The 23,143-nt window shown below is 47.1% G+C and overlaps 1 protein-coding gene across 1 annotated transcript in view; it reads right to left on the reverse strand.

Annotated features, from left to right (window-relative positions):
* Positions 1–23,143, reverse strand: part of sptbn2 (spectrin, beta, non-erythrocytic 2) — a gene marked incomplete at its 5' end in the record, with an annotated part of 172,449 nt that overhangs the window by 44,992 nt on the left and 104,314 nt on the right. Inside the window, 9 exons of the mRNA XM_079510831.1 lie at positions 1,575–1,712; positions 4,109–4,320; positions 5,827–6,090; positions 7,814–8,035; positions 9,716–9,888; positions 15,789–15,942; positions 16,770–17,072; positions 19,994–20,152; positions 21,873–21,990. Of these exons, the coding sequence (XP_079366957.1) occupies positions 1,575–1,712; positions 4,109–4,320; positions 5,827–6,090; positions 7,814–8,035; positions 9,716–9,888; positions 15,789–15,942; positions 16,770–17,072; positions 19,994–20,152; positions 21,873–21,990 (1,743 nt within the window). The remainder of the gene's footprint in view (positions 1–1,574; positions 1,713–4,108; positions 4,321–5,826; positions 6,091–7,813; positions 8,036–9,715; positions 9,889–15,788; positions 15,943–16,769; positions 17,073–19,993; positions 20,153–21,872; positions 21,991–23,143) is intronic.

Raw genomic sequence — 23,143 nt, forward strand, 5'->3', positions numbered from 1 at the left:
AGTTCTACTGGATCTCTTCTCCACTAGTCCCTCCCTGACATTTAGTTCTACTGGATCTCTTCTCCATTAGTCCCTCCCTGACATTTAGTTCTACTGGATCTCTTCTCCACTAGTCCCTCCCTGACATTTAGTTCTACTGGATCTCTTCTCCACTAGTCCCTCCCTAACATTTAGTTCTACTGGATCTCTTCTCCACTAGTCCCTCCCTGACATTTAGTTCTACTGGATCTCTTCTCCACTAGTCCCTCCCTAACATTTAGTTCTACTGGATCTCTTCTCCACTAGTCCCTCCCTAACATTTATAGTTCTATTGTATCTCTTCTCCACTAGTCCCTCCCTAACATTTAGTTATACTGGATCTCTTCTCCACTAGTCCCTCCCTAACATTTAGTTCTACTGGATCTCTTCTCCACTAGTCCCTCCCTGACATTTAGTTCTACTGGATCTCTTCTCCACTAGTCCCTCCCTAACATTTAGTTATACTGGATCTCTTCTCCACTAGTCCCTCCCTAACATTTAGTTATACTGGATCTCTTCTCCACTAGTCCCTCCCTAACATTTAGTTCTATTGGATCTCTTCTCCACTAGTCCCTCCCTAACATTTAGTTCTACTGGATCTCTTCTCCACTAGTCCCTCCCTGACATTTAGTTCTACTGGATCTCTTCTCCACTAGTCCCTCCCTAACATTTAGTTCTACTGGATCTCTTCTCCACTAGTCCCTCCCTAACATTTAGTTCTACTGGATCTCTTCTCCACTAGTCCCTCCCTAACATTTAGTTCTACTGGATCTCTTCTCCACTAGTCCCTCCCTGACATTTAGTTCTACTGGATCTCTTCTCCACTAGTCCCTCCCTGACATTTAGTTCTACTGGATCTCTTCTCCACTAGTCCCTCCCTGACATTTAGTTCTACTGGATCTCTTCTCCACTAGTCCCAGTCCCTCCCTGACATTTAGTTCTACTGGATCTCTTCTCCACTAGTCCCAGTCCCTCCCTGACATTTAGTTCTACTGGATCTCTTCTCCACTAGTCCCTCCCTGACATTTAGTTCTACTGGATCTCTTCTCCAATAGTCCCTCCCTGACATTTAGTTCTACTGGATCTCTTCTCCAATAGTCCCTCCCTGACATTTAGTTCTACTGGATCTCTTCTCCACTAGTCCCTCCCTGACATTTAGTTCTACTGGATCTCTTCTCCACTAGTCCCTCCCTGACATTTAGTTCTACTGGATCTCTTCTCCACTAGTCCCTCCCTGACATTTAGTTCTACTGGATCTCTTCTCCACTAGTCCCTCCCTCCCTAACATTTAGTTCTACTGGATCTCTTCTCCACACAAAGGAGGGTGTGTCCAGACCTGTCATTGAGCTGATCCTGGGTCAGATGGTGTTACAGGTGTCAGAGGAGCCTACCTGTCATTGAGCTGATCCTGGGTCAGATGGTGTTACAGGTGTCAGAGGAGCGTACCTGTCATTGAGCTGATCCTGGGTCAGATGGTGTTACAGGTGTCAGAGGAGCGTACCTGTCATTGAGCTGATCCTGGGTCAGATGGTGTTACAGGTGTCAGAGGAGCGTACCTGTCATTGAGCTGATCCTGGGTCTGGTGGATGTGTTCCTTGTTACAGGTGTCGGAGCATAGCAGCTGCTCGGCCACCTGGTTCACGTCGTTCACGCGACTGCCCAGGCTGTTCATCTCAGGCTCCAGAGTCTCGAACCTGCAGCCACACAGATACAGGGTTCAAGGTTAGCTTAACCTGCAGCCACACAGACACAGGGTTCAAGGTTAGCTTAACCTGCAGCCACACAGACACAAGGTTAGCTTTATTGTCCCTGGCGGGGAATTGGTTTGCAGCCAGATAATAGTAAAAAAAAAAATACACACAACAAACAACATTCAAAACAAAACTAAGGTCTAAGAACCGGGCACAATAGAGACAGAGAATTCATGACCGGAACAAATTTGTTTCTAAATCCATGTCGTACGCCCGCAATGTCCGCAACTCCAGTAGAAAAAGAGTGCCGGGTTGCGCCCCGAAAATAGCTGATCTACAAGCTCTCAACGCGTCGCGCTGCGACGTGTTGAGAGATTGTAGATCAGCTATTTTGGTTCAAAAGCCCTCTTACAAGATTTCAGCCCCTGCCTCTCTAAAGGCTCATTCATAGTCTGTATTTTCGGTGGTGAGGTGACCACGGAGCTGAAATAACGTTGAGCGGTGGTGAGTAAAAACAGAGAGAAGGGCTGGAGCGGTGGCGGTGGTTTGCTCTTCACCACGGCTTGTGACGTCATGTTGTAGTTCGCTGGTCACCTCACCACCGGAAAATCCAGACTATGAATAACGCTTTACACTCTCTGCACGTGCCTGGGGGGTAGTGTTGTTACCACCTCTAGGTCCTCCAGCTTGGTGGGACAGGGTTAAATGTGTACCTCTGTTGCACCACCTCTAGGTCCTCTAGCTTGGTGGGACAGGGTTAAATGTGTACCTCTGCTGCACCACCTCTAGGTCCTCTAGGGGGTTAAATGTGTACCTCTGCTGCACCACCTCTAGGTCCTCTAGCTTGGTGGGACAGGGTTAAATGTGTACCTCTGTTGCACCACCTCTAGGTCCTCTAGCTGGGTGGGACAGGGTTAAATGTGTACCTCTGCTGCACCACCTCTAGGTCCTCTAGCTTGGTGGGACAGGGTTAAATGTGTACCTCTGCTGCACCACCTCTAGGTCCTCTAGGGGGTTAAATGTGTACCTCTGCTGCACCACCTCTAGGTCCTCTAGCTTGGTGGGACAGGGTTAAATGTGTACCTCTGCTGCACCACCTCTAAGGTCCTCTAGGGGGTTAAATGTGTACCTCTGCTGCACCACCTCTAGGTCCTCCAGCTGGGTGGGACAGGGTTAAATGTGTACCTCTGCTGCACCACCTCTAGGTCCTCTAGGGGGTTAAATGTGTACCTCTGCTGCACCACCTCTAAGGTCCTCTAGGGGGTTAAATGTGTACCTCTGCTGCACCACCTCTAGGTCCTCTAGCTTGGTGGGACAGGGTTAAATGTGTACCTCTGCTGCACCACCTCTAGGTCCTCTAGCTTGGTGGGACAGGGTTAAATGTGTACCTCTGCTGCACCACCTCTAAGGTCCTCTAGGGGGTTAAATGTGTACCTCTGTTGCACCACCTCTAGGTCCTCTAGCTTGGTGGGGCAGGGTTAAATGTGTACCTCTGCTGCACCACCTCTAGGTCCTCTAGCTGGGTGGGGCAGGGTTAAATGTGTACCTCTGTTGCACCACCTCTAGGTCCTCTAGCTTGGTGGGACAGGGTTAAATGTGTACCTCTGTTGCACCACCTCTAGGTCCTCTAGCTTGGTGGGGCAGGGTTAAATGTGTACCTCTGTTGCACCACCTCTAAGGTCCTCTAGGGGGTTAAATGGGTACCTCTGTTGCACCACCTCTAGGTCCTCTAGCTTGGTGGGACAGGGTTAAATGTGTACCTCTGTTGCACCACCTCTAGGTCCTCTAGCTGGGTGGGACAGGGTTAAATGTGTACCTCTGTTGCACCACCTCTAGGTCCTCTAGCTTGGTGGGACAGGGTTAAATGTGTACCTCTGTTGCACCACCTCTAGGTCCTCTAGGGGGTTAAATGTGTACCTCTGTTGCACCACCTCTAGGTCCTCTAGCTGGGTGGGACAGGGTTAAATGTGTACCTCTGTTGCACCACCTCTAGGTCCTCTAGCTTGGTGGGACAGGGTTAAATGTGTACCTCTGTTGCACCACCTCTAGGTCCTCTAGGGGGTTAAATGTGTACCTCTGTTGCACCACCTCTAGGTCCTCTAGCTGGGTGGGACAGGGTTAAATGTGTACCTCTGTTGCACCACCTCTAGGTCCTCCAGCTTGGTGGGACAGGGTTAAATGTGTACCTCTGCTGCACCACCTCTAGGTCCTCTAGCTTGGTGGGACAGGGTTAAATGTGTACCTCTGTTGCACCACCTCTAGGTCCTCTAGCTGGGTGGGACAGGGTTAAATGTGTACCTCTGTTGCACCACCTCTAGGTCCTCCAGCTGGGTGGGACAGGGTTAAATGTGTACCTCTGCTGCACCACCTCTAGGTCCTCTAGGGGGTTAAATGTGTACCTCTGTTGCACCACCTCTAGGTCCTCCAGCTTGGTGGGGATCTCCATGCTGTGCAGCCACTGCTCCTTCTCCTCCACCCACAGCAGACAGGCTCCGGCCTCGCTGAACATGCGGTACAGAGCCAGGGCTCCCTCCAGGGCCTGGCGCCGCGCCAGGGACAGGGTCTCCAGCTCCGCGTAGCGCTGCTCGATGGCGGGGACACGGCCCTGGACCTACACGGACACACACACACACAGGGGGCAGGGATTAGATCAGGTGACCCTGGGCCTACAGGTAACACAGGAGTAGTGTCGCGAGGCCAGAATGTTGCCTCTCGCGATGTTCAAATGCTTCCGTCATACAGTCTGGAGCAACGGAAGCTCTGATTATGAGTGAAATGTAAATGCTTCCGTCATACAGTCTGGAGCAACGGAAGCTCTGATCATGAGTCAAATATAAATGCTTCCGTCATACAGTCTGGAGCAACGGAAGCTCCGGTCACAAGTAAAATATCAATGCTTCCGTCATACAGTCTGGAGCAACGGAAGCTCTGATTATGAGTGAAATGTAAATGCTTCCGTCATACAGTCTGGAGCAACGGAAGCTCTGATCATGAGTCAAATATAAATGCTTCCGTCATACCGTCTGGAGCAACGGAAGCTCTGATCATGAGTCAAATATAAATGCTTCCGTCATACAGTCTGGAGCAACGGAAGCTCTGATCATGAGTCAAATATAAATGCTTCCGTCATACGGTCTGGAGCGACGGAAGCTCTGATCATGAGTAAAATGTAAATGCTTCCGTCATACGGTCTGGAGCAACGGAAGCTCTGATCATGAGTCAAATATAAATGCTTCCGTCATACAGTCTGGAGCAACGGAAGCTCTGATCATGAGTCAAATATAAATGCTTCCGTCATACAGTCTGGAGCAACGGAAGCTCTGATCACGAGTCAAATATAAATGCTTCCGTCATACAGTCTGGAGCAACGGCAGCTCTGATCATGAGTCAAATATAAATGCTTCCGTCATACAGTCTGGAGCAACGGAAGCTCTGATCATGAGTCAAATATAAATGCTTCCGTCATACAGTCTGGAGCAACGGAAGCTCTGATCATGAGTCAAATATAAATGCTTCCGTCATACAGTCTGGAACAACGGAAGCTCCGATCACGAGTGAAATGTAAATGCTTCCGTCATACAGTCTGGATCAACGGAAGCTCTGATCATGAGTAAAATGTAAATGCTTCCGTCATACAGTCTGGAGCGACGGAAGCTCCGATCATGAGTAAAATATAAATGCTTCCGTCATACAGTCTGGAGCGACGGAAGCTCTGATCATGAGTCAAATATAAATGCTTCCGTCATACAGTCTGGAGCGACGGAAGCTCCGATCACGAGTAAAATATCAATGCTTCCGTCATACAGTCTGGAGCAATGGAAGCTCTGATCATGAGTCAAATATAAATGCTTCCGTCATACAGTCTGGAGCAACGGAAGCTCTGATCATGAGTCAAATATAAATGCTTCCGTCATACAGACTGGAGCAACGGAAGCTCTGATCATGAGTCAAATATAAATGCTTCCGTCATACAGTCTGGAGCGACGGAAGCTCTGATCATGAGTGAAATATAAATGCTTCCGTCATACAGTCTGGATCAACGGAAGCTCTGATCACGAGTACTTCCGGCATAGGGCCCCACATGGCCTGTAACCACCGTCAGGGCAGGTTACCATACCTCAGGGTAGTTGACGAAGGCCTCGGGCAGCCCCATGGCCTGCTCGTGCAGGGAGTCGATGAGCGGGTGGTGGCTGTGGATCTCCTCGTCCACCTCGCGCTGCTTGCGGGCCAGGGTCTGCGTGGAGAACTCGTCGTGGCCCAGCTCCTGGCTGGACACCTGCCTCAGGGTCTCCATGGTCCAGGCCTCCATGTCGTTGGCATCCGTCTGGAACTGGAGCAGGGCCACGGCCTCCTTCAGCCTCTGCTCTCTCTGCCGGGACGTCTGGGAGGGAGAGAAGACAAACATCACTACAGCATTCTGCTCACAAAGCACTCAACAACCTGACTCTCCCCTGCATCTCCCATCTTCTGGAACCCGTCCCCTCAGGTCCAGTGAAGCCAACCTCCTGAAGGTCAAGGCCAAGGCCAAGTACCGCACCTGGGGGGACACCTGGGGGGACAGACGGGGCCTTCTATGTTTCTGCCCCCACCTGGGTGGACAGGGGGGGCCTTCTATGTTTCTGACCCCACCTGGGGGGACAGGGGGGGCCTTTTATGTTTCTGCCTCCACCTGGGGGGACAGGGGGGGCCTTCTATGTTTCTGCCCCCACCTGGGTGGACAGACGGGGCCTTCTATGTTTCTGCCCCCACCTGGGGGGACAGACGGGGCCTTCTATGTTTCTGCCCCCACCTGGGGGGACAGGGGGGGCCTTCTATGTGTCTGCCCCCACCTGTGGGGTGGGGGCCGCTCTATGAGCTTGTAGATCTGCTATTTTTCAATAGCTAAAGTACAACATGATCTTTAAAACACCAAAGGGGGTTCCCGCCCAGAATGGATTAAGAATGATAGTCTAGACGTCATACAGTATAACATACGTGAGACGACCACACAGTGAGGACAGTATAACATACATGAGACGACCAGACAGTGAAGACAGTATAACATACATGAGACGACCAGACAGTGAAGACAGTCTAACATACATGAGACGACCAGACAGTGAGGACAGACTAACATACATGAGACGACCACACAGTGAAGACAGTCTAACATACATGAGACGAGCAGACAGTGAAGACAGTCTAACATACATGAGACGAGCAGACAATGAGGACAGTCTAACATACATGAGACGACCAGACAGTGAGGACAGTCTAACATACATGAGACGACCAGACAGTGAGGACAGTCTAACATACATGAGACGACCAGACAGTGAGGACAGTCTAACATACATGAGACGACCAGACAGTGAGGACAGTCTAACATACATGAGACGACCACACAGTGAGGACAGTCTAACATACATGAGACGACCAGACAGTGAGGACAGTCTAACATACATGAGACGACCACACAGTGAGGACAGTCTAACATACATGAGACGACCACACAGTGAGGACAGTCTAACATACATGAGACGACCAGACAGTGAGGACAGTATAACATACATGAGACGACCAGACAGTGAAGACAGTCTAACATACATGAGACGACCAGACAGTGAAGACAGTCTAACATACATGAGACGACCAGACACTGAAGACAGTCTAACATACATGAGACGACCAGACAGTGAAGACAGTCTAACATACATGAGACGACCAGACACTGAAGACAGTCTAACATACATGAGACGACCAGACAGTGAAGACAGTATAACATACACAAGTAAGGGAAGCAAACGCAGCTCGTAAATTGCAATAACAACAATTAGAATAAATTACGTACTTTAAGGTTTTTTTTTTCTTTTTCGTTTTTTTTTTAAAGATTTTTTTTAAGATCTTTTTTTAAGTTACGTTTTTTTTATGTTAAGTTTTTTTTAAGTTACTTTTTTTTAAAAATTAAGTTAAGTTGTTTGTGTGTGTGTGTGTGTGTGTGTGTGTGTGTGACTTTGTGTGTGTGTGATTTTTTAAAGATTTTTTCTTTTTAAGTTTTTTTTTTAAAGTTAGGTTTATGTTGTAGACATAGTTCTACAACATGAACCCGCTGCAGTACCACTCACCTCCTCCAGGTGCGTCCACTGCTCCTGGATGTCCCGGATCCTCTCGGTGACCTCTGGCGCCCCGAAGTGCCCCTCGTCCACCAGGCTCTCCCCCGTGGCGATGCTGTTTCCCAGAGGGCCGTAGCGCGCCGCCATCTCGTCCCGGAACGCCTCGTGTTTACTGAGGAGGTGCAGCGCCGACGTCAGGTCACGGCCGCAGTCTCCAGACGCCAGGATCTGCTCCTAAAACCACAAGCACAGCCAATCAGACGCCATGATCTGCTCCTGAAGCACAAGCACGACCAATCAGACGCCAGGATCTGCTCCTGAAGCACCAAGCACGACCAATCAGACACCAGGATCTGCTCCTAAAACCACACGCACAACCAATCAGACGCCAGGATCTGCTCCTCTCTTAGACAGAACCAGAGCCATAGAGTAAGACAGAGTTAGGACATTGAGGGGTCTGAAAACTGAGCGCTCGAGCGCTGTTCATGCAGCCTGGATGGAGAGGGACAAGCTGGAGTTGGAAATAGTTTTCAACAAGTAAATAAAAGCTATTTTTAGGCATGTGTGCAACATGACGACTGTTGTAAAGTATTGTACAGTGACAACTGAAGTCTCTGTAATAATTATGTTGTACTATTACTAAAAAAAACTATCTAAAATAAAGGTGGGCGATCATTAAAGCTGGGCTGCATGTTGCCTGAGTCCAGTGCATTTCTGCCAACTTCCGGTCCAGGACTTTGTCACTGTTCGCTATGCTCTTCGCCAATAGAGCGTCGCAGTCCCGCCCCCTCGAGAGACCCGGAAACCTGAGACCTGTTCATTTTCCTCATAGACTTTTCAGAAAGTATTTATTTAAAGACGTTTACGCCGCGGACAAAGCCAACTCTTGTCGTGACAAATCATGACAATAAACACAATGTTTTGGGCCAAACAAAGAATTAGAAAGTAGAAAAAAGGTTTGTTGTCATGATTTGTCACGACTCGAGTTGGCTTTGTACGACGCTTATAAGGTCTTTAAATAAATACTTTTTGAAATGTCTATGAGGAAAATGCATTGGGATTCATTTCCTGGGCCTGGCGTCGCCATGAAAGGGGGCGGGACTGCGACGCTCTATAGTCTATGTAGAAGAGCCAAGGCAACAGAGTCTTAGGCACACCTGTATGCTCTGAGGTGGGTGCGTAGGCAGGGTTCAATGTATTCACCTGTATGAGGTGGGTGCGTAGGCAGGGTTCAATGTATTCACCTGTATGAGGTGGGTGCGTAGGCAGGGCTCAATGTATTCACCTGTATGAGGTGGGTGCGTAGGCAGGGTTCAATGTATTCACCTGTATGAGGTGCGTGCGTAGGCAGGGTTCAATGTATTCACCTGTATGAGGTGGGTGCGTAGGCAGGGCTCTTTATTTAGGCCAATAAAGTGTTCATATTGCAAGTGCAGACGGTGTGCGGGTCTTTATGCACTTGTGCATGTGTTCTGAATATGAAGAAGAGCCGCCATTGGACTGTGAAGTCAACTGAGTTGTCGTAACTCTGTCTTACTCTCTATGGCTCTGGATCTAACTAACTCCTCTCCTCTCCTCTCCTCTCCTCTCCTCTCCTCTCCTCTCCTCTCCTCTCCTCTCCTCTCCTCTCCTCTCCTCTCCTCTCCCTATAGACACTAACCTGCTCTCGTATCCAGGCCCCCTCCTCTCCCCTCCTCTATAGACACTAACCTGTTCTCGTATCCAAGCCCCCTCCTCTCCCAGCTCCCTATAGACACTAACCTGTTCTCGTATCCAAGCCCCCTCCTCTCCCAGCTCCCTATAGACACTAACCTGCTCTCGTATCCAGGCCCCCTCCTCTCCCAGCTCCCTATAGACACTAACCTGCTCTCGTATCCAGGCCCCCTCCTCTCCCAGCTCCCTATAGACACTAACCTGTTCTCGTATCCAGGCCCCCTCCTCTCCCAGCTCCCAGAGGAACTGCCAGAGGCGTCTTGAGTCCTCCAAACGGACCCTCCTGGTTCCGGCCAGACTGCCCAGCTCCTCGTAGGCCCGGCCCAGCAGCTCCACCCGCTCCTCCACCAGAGCAGGCTCACACGGCTTGTAGGCTGGACGGGACGGGAGGTTTATCAGAACATTAATAACCCATTTAGACCTGAGGATGATTCTATAAATGTCTTCTAAATCCTGACAGTTTTCTGAAAAACCTCATGTTTCTGTATCAGTGGTGCTCGACCTTTTCATGTCAAGGACCCCCAGAATTATATGTATTTGGCCGCCGACACCCATCTGAAAATGTGTAGTTTCAGGGACCCCGCCCCAGAAGCAAAGATTTGAGTTAAAAACGTTCGCTGTGAAAGAATATATATTCAAAGATGTGCGCCACATTTTCACGATTTTCCAAAAATAGCAGAACAACAAGCTCACGCTATGAGCTTGTAGATCTGCTAAGTAAGTATATAAGTATAACATGATGCTTAAAACACCAAAAGGGGTTCCCGCCCAGAATGGATTAATAAAGATGTATATTATATCAGCCCCTTTCACCTTGACAATAATGACACCCCAGCGTTACATATAACTATAGGAACAATGGGATCTGTACGTTTTTTATTAGCGCTGCCAAGTGCAGAGTAGACTCTCTAAGGAGCTGTTTGACTTTAATATCATTCTCTTCCTAGAGAGAACCATTTAATGCAGGGTTGGGCAACTTTGACGATGGCAAGGGCCACTATATTTCCACACTCACTCCCTAGGGCCATATATTACTGTCGTAGCAAAAATAGCCGATCTACAAGCTCAAAACGCGTCGCGTTTTGAGCTTGTAGATCGGCTATTTTTGCTATTTTCAAATTTAAATCTTGATTTTTTTTTTTGCTATTTTTGAATTGGAATCCTAAAAATTAACATTTTTATGTCATTTCAAATGCCTTTAATTATACTTGTGTTGATCAATGAGCTACTAATTTAGACTGAAGTAATTAAAGCGGGTCGTGTTTGCATGTTGTGGAATTGTAAACAGCTGAAACCAATATTATATCAGTATATTCTGACATTAACCTGAGGGCCGCATTAAGTGAAGGTGGGGGCCGCATGTGGCCCCCGGGCCGCCAGTTGCCCACCCCTGATTTAATGTCATCAGAGAGAAAAACCACAGCCTCTGTAACACAGTGTGTAGAGCAGAGTGGCTTCAACCTTTGTTTATTGGGCATCTGAGCCACGGCCATATGATCATTTTTTAATGTAAAATGAAACCAAATGGAATCGTAGTTAAAGATCTACTGTATAGAGCGTCGCAGTCCCGCCTCCTACCAGGGACCAGGAAATTATTCTCCGTTCATTTTCCTCATAGACATTTCAGAAAGTATTTATTTAAAGACGGTTACGCCGCGGACAAAGCCAACTCGAGTCGTGACAAATCATGACAACAAAAATTATTAGAAAGAAGAAAAAAACGGCAGGTTACAACACTTTCTTTGTTGTTTTTCTTCTTTGTAATTATTTGTTTGGTCCAAAATATTGTTTGTGTTGTCATGAGTTGTCACGACTCGAGTTGGCTTTGTCCGCGGTGTAACCGTCTTTAAATAAATACTTGTTGAAATGTCTATGGGAAAAATGCATTGGGATTCATTTCCTGGTCCATGGTAGGAGGCGGGACTGTGACGCTCTATAACGGTCCATTTCGTTATCAGCTCTCCATCATTTAGCTGGGGACCACCTGGAACCTGGTTTAGACTAGTTTAGAACCTGGTTTAGACTAGTTTAGAACCTGGTTTAGACTAGTTTAGAACCTGGTTTAGACTAGTTTAGAACCTGTTTTAGACTAGTTTAGAACCTGGTTTAGACTAGTTTAGAACCTGGTTTAGACTAGTTTAGAACCTGGTTTAGACTAGTTTAGAACCTGGTTTAGACTAGTTTAGAACCTGTTTTAGACTAGTTTAGAACCTGGTTTAGACTAGTTTAGAACCTGGTTTAGACTAGTTTAGAACCTGGTTTAGACTAGTTTAGAACCTGTTTTAGACTAGTTTAGAACCTGGTTTAGACTAGTTTAGAACCTGGTTTAGACTAGTTTAGAACCTGGTTTAGACTAGTTTAGAACCTGGTTTAGACTAGTTTAGAACCTGGTTTAGACTAAGTGTGTCTGAAATGTGAGAATCCAATACAATGCTCCCCTATGGATGGATATGAGGCTGTAGTACATGTTAATACCTTGAGGTGGAGCATTAACCCATTCTGGGCGGGAACTCCTTTTGGTGTTTTAAGCATTATGTTATACTTTAAAAATAGCAGACCTACAAGCTCGTAGTGCGGCACTTTTTGAAAAAATCGTGAAAATCGTGAAAATGTAGCACAAATCTTTGAATATAATATTCTTTCAGAGTGAACATTTTAACTCAAATCTTTGCTTCTGGGGGGTGGGGGTCCCTGAAACAACATATTTTCAGATGGGGTCAATACAGATCATGTTTGGAGTCCTTGACATGAAATATTGAGCACCACCGATATAGGCAAAGTGAAGTGATAAAGTGTACCTTGCTGTGAGGTGAAGGATGTGATAAAGTGTACCTTGCTGTGAGGTGAAGGATGTGATAAAGCGTACCTTGCTGTGAGGTGTAGGATGTGATAAAGTGTACCTTGCTGTGAGGTGAAGGATGTGATAAAGTGTACCTTGCTGTGAGGTGTAGGATGTGATAAAGTGTACCTTGCTGTGAGGTGTAGGATGTGATAAAGTGTACCTTGCTGTGAGGTGTAGGATGTGATAAAGTGTACCTTGCTGTGAGGTGAAGGATGTGATAAAGTGTACCTTGCTGTGAGGTGAAGGATGTGATAAAGTGTACCTTGCTGTGAGGTGAAGGATGTGATAAAGTGTACCTTGCTGTGAGGTGAAGGATGTGATAAAGTGTACCTTACTGTGAGGTGAAGGATGTGATAAAGTGTGTGAGGTGAAGGATGTGATAAAGTGTACCTTGCTGTGAGGTGAAGGATGTGATAAAGTGTACCTTGCTGTGAGGTGAAGGATGTGATAAAGTGTACCTTGCTGTGAGGTGAAGGATGTGATAAAGTGTACCTTGCTGTGAGGTGAAGGATGTGATAAAGTGTACCTTGCTGTGAGGTGAAGGATGTGATAAAGTGTACCTTGCTGTGAGGTGTAGGATGTGATAAAGTGTACCTTGCTGTGAGGTGAAGGATGTGATAAAGTGTACCTTGCTGTGAGGTGAAGGATGTGATAAAGTGTACCTTGCTGTGAGGTGAAGGATGTGATAAAGTGTACCTTGCTGTGAGGTGAAGGATGTGATAAAGTGTACCTTACTGTGAGGTGAAGGATGTGATAAAGTGTACCTTGCTGTGAGGTGAAGGATGTGATAAAGTGTACCTTGCTGTGAGGTGAAGGATGTGATAAAGTGTACCTTGCTGTGAGGTGAAGGATGTGATAAAGTGTACCTTGCTGTGAGGTGAAGGATGTGATAAAGTGTACCTTGCTGTGAGGTGTATCATTGTGATAAAGTGTACCTTACTGTGAGGTGAAGGATGTGATAAAGTGTACCTTGCTGTGAGGTGAAGGATGTGATAAAGCGTACCTTGCTGTGAGGTGAAGGATGTGATAAAGCATACCTTGCTGTGAGGTGAAGGATGTGATAAAGTGTACCTTGCTGTGAGGTGAAGGATGTGATAAAGTGTACCTTGCTGTGAGGTGTATCATTGTGATAAAGTGTACCTTGCTGTGAGGTGTATCATTGTGATAAAGTGTACCTTGCTGTGAGGTGTATCATTGTGATAAAGTGTACCTTGCTGTGAGGTGTATCATTGTGATAAAGTGTACCTTGCTGTGAGGTGTATCATTGTGATAAAGTGTACCTTGCTGTGAGGTGTATCATTGTGATAAAGTGTACCTTGCTGTGAGGTGTATCATTGTGATAAAGTGTACCTTGCTGTGAGGTGTATCATTGTGATAAAGTGTACCTTGCTGTGAGGTGTAGGATGTGATAAAGTGTACCTTGCTGTGAGGTGAAGGATGTGATAAAGTGTACCTTGCTGTGAGGTGAAGGATGTGATAAAGTGTACCTTGCTGTGAGGTGTATCATTGTGATAAAGTGTACCTTGCTGTGAGGTGTAGGATGTGATAAAGTGTACCTTGCTGTGAGGTGAAGGATGTGATAAAGTGTACCTTGCTGTGAGGTGTAGGATGTGATAAAGTGTACCTTGCTGTGAGGTGAAGGATGTGATAAAGTGTACCTTGCTGTGAGGTGTAGGATGTGATAAAGTGTACCTTGCTGTGAGGTGAAGGATGTGATAAAGTGTACCTTGCTGTGAGGTGTATCATTGTGATAAAGTGTACCTTGCTGTGAGGTGTATCATTGTGATAAAGTGTACCTTGCTGTGAGGTGTAGGATGTGATAAAGTGTACCTTGCTGTGAGGTGAAGGATGTGATAAAGCGTACCTTGCTGTGAGGTGAAGGATGTGATAAAGCATACCTTGCTGTGAGGTGTAGGATGTGATAAAGCGTACCTTGCTGTGAGGTGAAGGATGTGATAAAGTGTACCTTGCTGTGAGGTGTAGGATGTGATAAAGTGTACCTTGCTGTGAGGTGAAGGATGTGATAAAGTGTACCTTGCTGTGAGGTGAAGGATGTGATAAAGCGTACCTTGCTGTGAGGTGAAGGATGTGATAAAGTGTACCTTGCTGTGAGGTGTAGGATGTGATAAAGTGTACCTTACTGTGAGGTGTAGGATGTGATAAAGTGTACCTTGCTGTGAGGTGAAGGATGTGATAAAGTGTACCTTGCTGTGAGGTGAAGGATGTGATAAAGTGTACCTTGCTGTGAGGTGAAGGATGTGATAAAGTGTACCTTGCTGTGAGGTGAAGGATGTGATAAAGTGTACCTTGCTGTGAGGTGAAGGATGTGATAAAGTGTACCTTGCTGTGAGGTGAAGGATGTGATAAAGTGTACCTTGCTGTGAGGTGAAGGATGTGATAAAGTGTACCTTGCTGTGAGGTGAAGGATGTGATAAAGTGTGCCTTGCTGTGAGGTGTAGGATGTGATAAAGTGTACCTTGCTGTGAGGTGAAGGATGTGATAAAGTGTACCTTGCTGTGAGGTGAAGGATGTGATAAAGTGTACCTTGCTGTGAGGTGAAGGATGTGATAAAGTGTACCTTGCTGTGAGGTGTAGGATGTGATAAAGTGTACCTTGCTGTGAGGTGAAGGATGTGATAAAGTGTACCTTGCTGTGAGGTGTAGGATGTGATAAAGTGTACCTTGCTGTGAGGTGTAGGATGTGATAAAGCGTACCTTGCTGTGAGGTGAAGGATGTGATAAAGTGTACCTTGCTGTGAGGTGTAGGATGTGATAAAGCGTACCTTGCTGTGAGGTGTAGGATGTGATAAAGCGTACCTTGCTGTGAGGTGTAGGATGTGATAAAGTGTACCTTGCTGTGAGGTGAAGGATGTGATAAAGTGTACCTTGCTGTGAGGTGTATCATTGTGATAAAGTGTACCTTGCTGTGAGGTGAAGGATGTGATAAAGTGTACCTTGCTGTGAGGTGTAGGATGTGATAAAGTGTACCTTGCTGTGAGGTGAAGGATGTGATAAAGTGTACCTTGCTGTGAGGTGTATCATTGTGATAAAGTGTACCTTGCTGTGAGGTGAAGGATGTGATAAAGTGTACCTTGCTGTGAGGTGTAGGATGTGATAAAGTGTACCTTGCTGTGAGGTGTAGGATGTGATAAAGTGTACCTTGCTGTGAGGTGTAGGATGTGATAAAGTGTACCTTGCTGTGAGGTGTAGGATGTGATAAAGTGTACCTTGCTGTGAGGTGAAGGATGTGATAAAGTGTACCTTGCTGTGAGGTGAAGGATGTGATAAAGTGTACCTTGCTGTGAGGTGTAGGATGTGATAAAGTGTGCCTCATGTGAGGTGAAGGATGTGATAAAGCGTACCTTACTGTGAGGTGAAGGATGTGATAAAGTGTACCTTGCTCGTGCGAGGTGAAGGATGTGATAAAGTGTACCTTGCTCGTGCGAGGTGAAGCGCTGAGCCGCTCCCTGGACACCCTTGATCCTCTCGGCCTGCGCTGAGATGTCCGCCTCCACCAGGTTGTGAGTCTGCAGCAGGTCCAGGACGTCGTGGAGGTGTTTGCCACAGTCCTGGGACTGCAGGCGACCCTGGAAACACAGAAAACAACAAGGTAACGACCCTGGAAACACAGAGAACAAGGGAAGGCCACAGTCCTGAGACTGCAGGACTGCAATAATTTTATCGCGGCAGCACTGTTTCCCCACCGACGGTTTGGTGGATCGCTGTGACAGCTCACTAGCCTGAGATTTAAACTCTCGTAGATGTATTTCTCTACGAGAGTTTAAGTCCCCTCCCCCTGTGTACAGTGCAGAGACACCGTTTCAGAATTACCAAGTGCCGTGCCAAGCGGGTAGGCATCATGGGTCCCATTTTTACAGTCATTGGTACGACCCAGAGCCATCTAATAGAAGAGTTAGGATATCGAGGGGGCGGATATCGAGGGGGCGGATATCGAGGGGGCGGAAACCGAGCGCTCGAGCACTGTTCATGCAGCCTGAACTGAGACAAGCTGGAGTTGGAAATACATTGTTTTCAACGAGGGCGGCGCAAATAAGAGCTATTTTAAGCATGTGTGCAACATGACAAATGTTTTAAAGTATTGCACAGTAACAACTAAAGTCTATGTAATGTTTATGTTGTACTATTACTACAAAACAATCTAAAATAAAGGGATTTAAGATCATTAAAGCTGGGCTGTTGCCTGAGTCCAGTGCATCTCTGCCTACTTCCGGTCCAGTTGGTTGTCCCCAATAGAAGTCTATGTAGGAGAGCCGCCATTGGACAGAAGCCCCATGAAGTGAACGGAGTTTGCGCAACTCTGTCTATATCTAAGGCTCTGGTACGACCGGGCCCGGGGATGGAACCCCCGGCCTCCCAGTCCCAGGGCAGACGCTCTAACCACAAGGCCACTGACCTTCATGTCTCCCATCCAGTCCAGGATGTATCTCATCTCCTGCATGAGGCGCTGCAGGTCTCGGTGTGAGTTGAGCCTCTCGCGGCGCGCGGCCAGCAGCTCCTTCAGGTACTCCCAGAGCCGCAGCACGTTGTCCCTCCTGGCCGCCACGCGCCTCACGTCGTGGTACGCCTCCTCCTCCAGGCGCCGCGCCACGTCCTGCACCGCCGCCACACGCTCCCCGTACGCCCCGATGTCCGTCTCGATGGCCTCGTGCTTACGGGTGGCCGCCTCCACCGCGCCCAGGTCTGTACCGAAGTTATCCTGATGATGAGAGAGAGAGAGAGATAATTGTTTATTATAAGACAGAGAGGTGATTTATTTATTTATTATAAGACAGAGAGGTGGGGGACAGGAGATTTAGAATAGGCCTGTCACAATTAGTACATCATCGCCTGATGGCAGTTATTTGAGATAATAATCACAATCTTTGCACAATTGTCAGAATTATGAATTGTCCCCACGACCCGAGCACGGATAAGCGGTTGAAGATGGAGGGATGGATGTCAGAATTATTTCCCTTCGTCTGTATGAATTAAACTGTTAAAAGAATTGCAGAAATAGCAGGTCTAGTACATTCCAAAAAGTGTAGCTGATCTGCAAGCTCACAACGCGTCACGTATGAGCTTAAAGATCAGCTAATTCCACTATAAAAAATGAACTGTGTAGAAAAACATTCGCACACCTAGACGAAAAAAAGTTTGAAAGCAGGTGCGTAGGCAAAACACAAGAACACAACGCCAACAATAAAAGGTAAGCCTGCACACTGCTTACTGCCCCTTGCACTGGCATGAGGCAAGTTAAATGACTACATACATGGATAGTTTGGCTCTGTACTTGGTCTGCTCTTTTCCCCCCTGTACGCTGATCCTCTTCTGTGTTGTGAAAGATCTGCTATTTGTTGAATTTGGGTGAATGTTCCTCCCTGAAGAGGGAAGCTATGGCTCAAGTGGTTCATGTCAAAAAAATCCCTAGTATCACATAAATACTAATAATCCTGTAGTAACTCTGAGGACCCCCTAGGGGGTCCCGGGCCCCTGTTGAATGACATTTCTTGGTCATGGTCCTCCAAAGCGTCTAGACCAGGGGCCTTTTTTAATGTTGATTTGGCCTTTTTTAACATTGATTTAGACTCTAAATCAACTCCGTGTGGGGGTCCCCGGGTGGGGGGAGTTTCAGACCCACAGGATAGAGCCCAGGGTGCCGGGCCGGTTCCTGCGAGCCGCCCCGCGTCCGAAACGGTAGAGAAATGACAGACCATGTGGGGGACCCACTACTGTACTGTACTGTACTGTACTGTACTGTACTGTACTGTACTGTACTGTACTGTACTGTACTGTACTGTACTGTACTGTACTGGCACACCCGAAATCATCATATATACAGTTAATATGTGCATGTGTGTTTGTGTTTGCGTTTGGTTGCGCACAGGTGGTGATAAACAACCACGCTGTTTTCGTGCTCAGACCCAGCCAGCCAGCCAGCCACACACATAGTGCTTAGACCCAGCCAGCCAGCCAGCAAGCCACACACATAGTGCTCAGACCCAGCCAGCCAGCCAGCCAGCAAGCCACACACATAGTGCTCAGACCCAGCCAGCCAGCCAGCAAGCCACACACATAGTGCTCAGACCCAGCCAGCCAGCCAGCCAGCAAGCCACACACATAGTGCTCAGACCCAGCCAGCCAGCCAGCAAGCCACACACATAGTGCTCAGACCCAGCCAGCCAGCCAGCAAGCCACACACATAGTGCTCAGACCCAGCCAGCCAGCAATCCACACACATAGTGCTCAGACCCAGCCAGCCACACACATAGCTCCGTAAGGGAGCGGTTGCAGCACTCAAAAAAATCTTCAAAAAACTGAAGAGGCTACTGGAGATTGGAGAACCTGATTTGGACATGATCTGATGCAGGACAATGTCACTATGACAGAAAGAGAAGATGGGTCTGGCCACATTCATTCACCCCATAATCTCAGTGGAAATTGGGGAATATGTTGTGAAATAAAAAGTCAGAAAACTGGAATTTGGGAAAATGCCCACACATCTGTGGTCTCTCTCTCTCTCTCTCTCTCTCTCTCTCTCCCCTCTCTGAACAGAACTATAACGACAAGTTGCGATGCGGCCCCTCCCCCTTCACACACACACACACACACACACACACACACGCACACGACTTTGTCCCTATAATGTGCGTAGGCTACTGGCACCGTTCCTCATATCACGCAAGAGACGCCACACACCAGTATAGAAGAGAGATAGTCACTTGTGACTTACTCACTTAATGTTGTAACTTGTGGAGGCTATATTGTCTTCCATGAAAAATATTTCGAAGCGATGTTAAACTCTGCATGGCTCATTTCCATGCGTCACAGTCAGGGACCCTGCTGACGATTTGGTGGTCCACTGCCTGGTTACCCTTTCTACTGCATATAACAGCGCTGCATGATCTCCTGCAGATCGGCTATTTTGCCGTTTGTGAGGACGCACACATGGGCGCGCGTTATTACGCGGCGGAGCTGCAGAGAAAATTGTTATTATGATAGCCGGCTTGGCTTTTTTGGCACATTTTATGCCCCCCTCGGCGTGCGTATTGTGCGTGCGTGAGAAATGAGAGGTGTGGCGTGGTGCGTGGTAAAAGGTCAAATTGCGTGACTCTCACTCTCAAAGCGTGAGACTTGGCAGCCCTGGTTATAGTTATGTTAACTTTATGAACTAAATCCAAACACATTGGACATACAAAAGCGGGTCATGTTTGCATGTTTGGAATTGTAACAGCTGAAATCAATAATATATCAGTATTCTGATATTAACCTGAGGGCCGCATTAGGTGAATGTGGGGGCCGCATGTGGCCCCCGGGCCGACAGTTGCCCATGCATGGTCTAGTGCAATGATGACTGTACTCTACTGTACTCTGCTACATGCAGGTGTGAGCTCCTCACTAAGGACTTGCTGTGTGAACAATTGGTCCAGCCAGGTGTCCTGATTAAACTATGAGCAGCAACGCTCCTGTTGTCAGCAATTGTGCGTGTGTGCGTGTGAGCGTGTGAGCATGCGTGCGTGCGTGCGTGCGTGCGTGCGTGCGTGCGTGCGTGCGTGCGTGCGTGCGTGCGTGCGTGCGTGCGCGTGTGCGAGAGTGTGAGAGTGTGTGTGTGTGTGTGTGTGTGCGTGTGTGCGCGTGTACCTGGGACACCAGCCTCTGGTTCTCGCTCAGCCAGGTCTCCCTCATGGCCGCCTTGCGGTCGAAGCGAGCCGCCAACATCTCCAGCTTCTCCTGGCGAATCAGCTCGTTCCTCAGGGCCAGCTCGCGCTCATGCTCCGCCTTCTCCAGGCGCTCCCACGCCTGCCAGGGAGCCAATCAGAGCACAGTCAACAACAAATCTAAAATCCAAAATTTTACCAAACATTTGTGTTTGATGGCTGTGTTCTGCCCCCCCCCTCCTCCCCATCAAACAAAAAAGGTTTGGTCAAACCATGTGACTTCCATTGGAAATGCATTGGGGCGGCCATTAAACACGGACAAGACAGGTGTCTCAATAGTGTGAATGAGGCCTATCAACCAGGAAGAGACGCCTGCCTCTTCGTGACTCCACTGTGTGGATCCATGCATCTTTAGTGTACTAAATTTGCATTCGTTAAAAGTATGGTGGTGTCCTGTCTGTTTTGTGCTCATTTCCATTCAGCTCGGGGCAATTTGTGGGGTAAAAAAAATGAATACTGTTCATGTATGTATTTAAATATAGCATAGCTACAGGCTAAAACGTCTATTTATAATTTAACCTTTGATTGGATGTATAATGTATCATGTTATGTCGACGTAGCTCTCTATAGTGTATCTAGCTTCACTGTACAGATGCTCTACTGTTAGACAGATGTTAGGTTCTCAGCCTGCTTATCATCCTAGATGTTTCTATGTATTACTATGTGTTGTTCTGCTTACTGTAAATCACTCTGGGTTAACAGTAAATTGTACAGTGTATCCATTGTATGTGAATTCATCACAGCTACAGTGTATATACATATATATATATATACATATCTGTGGTATTTAAATATTAATATAGTAATATAGTAATAATTGTACAGTCTAGAGTCTAGACTGTACAATTATCATGGTCTAGACTGTAGACCATGATATCAGTTTACAGTCTAGGCTGGAACAGAGGGAGAAATAGCATCCATATATCTCCCTGTTGCTAGGCAACAGACTCCAAACCATCCATATACCCTCCTGTTGCTAGGCAACGGACTCCAAACCATCCATATACCCTCCTGTTGCTAGGCAACGGACTCCAAACCATCCATATACCCTCCTGTTGCTAGGCAACGGACTCCAAACCATCCATATACCCTCCTGTTGCTAGGCAACGGACTCCAAACCATCCATATAATACTCCTGTTGCTAGGCAACGGACTCCAAACCATCCATATACCCTCCTGTTGCTAGGCAACAGCCTCCAAACCATCCATATACCCTCCTGTTGCTAGGCAACGGACTCCAAACCATCCATATACTAATACTCCTGTTGCTAGGCAACGGACTCCAAACCATCCATATACCCTCCTGTTGCTAGGCAACAGCCTCCAAACCATCCATATACTAATACTCCTGTTGCTAGGCAACGGACTCCAAACCATCCATATACCCTCCTGTTGCTAGGCAACAGCCTCCAAACCATCCATATACCCTCCTGTTGCTAGGCAACGGACTCCAAACCATCCATATACCCTCCTGTTGCTAGGCAACAGCCTCCAAACTATCCATATACCCTCCTGTTGCTAGGCAACAGCCTCCAAACCATCCATATATCCTCCTGTTGCTAGGCAACAGCCTCCAAACCATCCATATACCCTCCTGTTGCTAGGCAACAGCCTCCAAACCACTTTGCAGTGCAGTTGAAATATTTTTCAACGCACGCACACACGCACGCACGCAGGCAGGCCTAGTTAAACAAGGTCAATGTTAGGGTCAGGGTACCTTGTTGATGTCAGAGATGAGTTTCCCCTCTCTAGGCATGTAGACCTTCTGGTTGTTATTATTACTAAAGGTTAAAGGTCAGTACCTTGTTGATGTCAGAGATGAGTTTCCCCTCTCTGGGCATGTAGACCTTCTGGTTGTTGGCTCTCATCTTACTCTGGATGGTGAAGAGGAGAACCTCCAGGTTGCCTTTCTCTGTGAACCTGAGACAGACAGACAGACAGACAGACAGACAGACAGACAGACAGACAGACAGACAGACAGACAGACAGACAGACGTTACTCCACTGCACGTTATAGTCTAACTCAGAGGCTTCCAACATCACCCCTGCCCCCCCCCCCCCCCCCCCCCACCCCCACAGATAGCAGATCTACAAGCTTGCAGATCTGCTATTTTCAGCATGCAACCAAGCATAAAAAGGACTTTTAGTTCTACTGGATCTCTTCTCCACTAGTCCCTCCCTGACATTTTAGTCTATTTTTGTTTTCATCTGTTGATAAATTAATATATATTTAGTCTTTATTTCGTTTTTTATTAAGCCTTTATTTAATTTTCGTCAGTGAAAAAAGGTAGTCGACAGACATGTTTGGTCAACACAGTGTCTTTGACATTATATAATAGCTGAACTTCACTTCAGAGAGTGTTGTTTTTGGCAGCACATTGTGATTTTAGTTGTAGTCATAGTCTCTTGAATAGTTTTCATTTAGTTTTAGTCACATTTTAGTCACCCGGAATGTGTTAGTGTTAGTCTAGTTTTAGTCGACTAAATATCATAAGATTTTAGTCGACTAAATCGACAGTTGATTTAGTCGACTAAAATGCATTCTGGCGGTCCTTGATGCCGTCTTAATGACTGTTTTTACACCTGCTGAAAATAGCAGATCTACAAGCTCACAACGTGTCGCAGCATTTTCAGCATGCAACCGAGTGTAAAATGACTCATAATGGATCTCTTGTCCACTAGTCCCTTCCTAACATTTTAGCCTATTTTTCATTTGTTGACGAAATTGTCAGTATATTTAGTCTTAGTTTTAGTCACCACAGCTTAGTTTTCATTTAGTTTCCATGTAGTTTTCGTCAGTGGAAAAAGGTAGTCGACGATACATTTTTCGTCTCAGTTTTAGTCGACGAAATCAACACTGACACTTCGGAGAGGTGTCATCATCGTACTGTGTGTTCCAGACAAGACGACACGTGTCCAGAACAGTGTCTACGACAGGCAGCCTGATAGAAACTCCTTCTGTCCTTAACCCATTTTGACCTGAGATCAGATTCTACAATTTACAATTTACAATTTAGGCATTTAGCAGACGCTCTTAATCCAGAGCGACTTACATTAAGCAATAACAAAAGCA

This window comes from Electrona antarctica (genome assembly GCF_951216825.1).
Source record: "Electrona antarctica genome assembly, chromosome: 9".
NCBI lineage: Eukaryota > Metazoa > Chordata > Actinopteri > Myctophiformes > Myctophidae > Electrona > Electrona antarctica.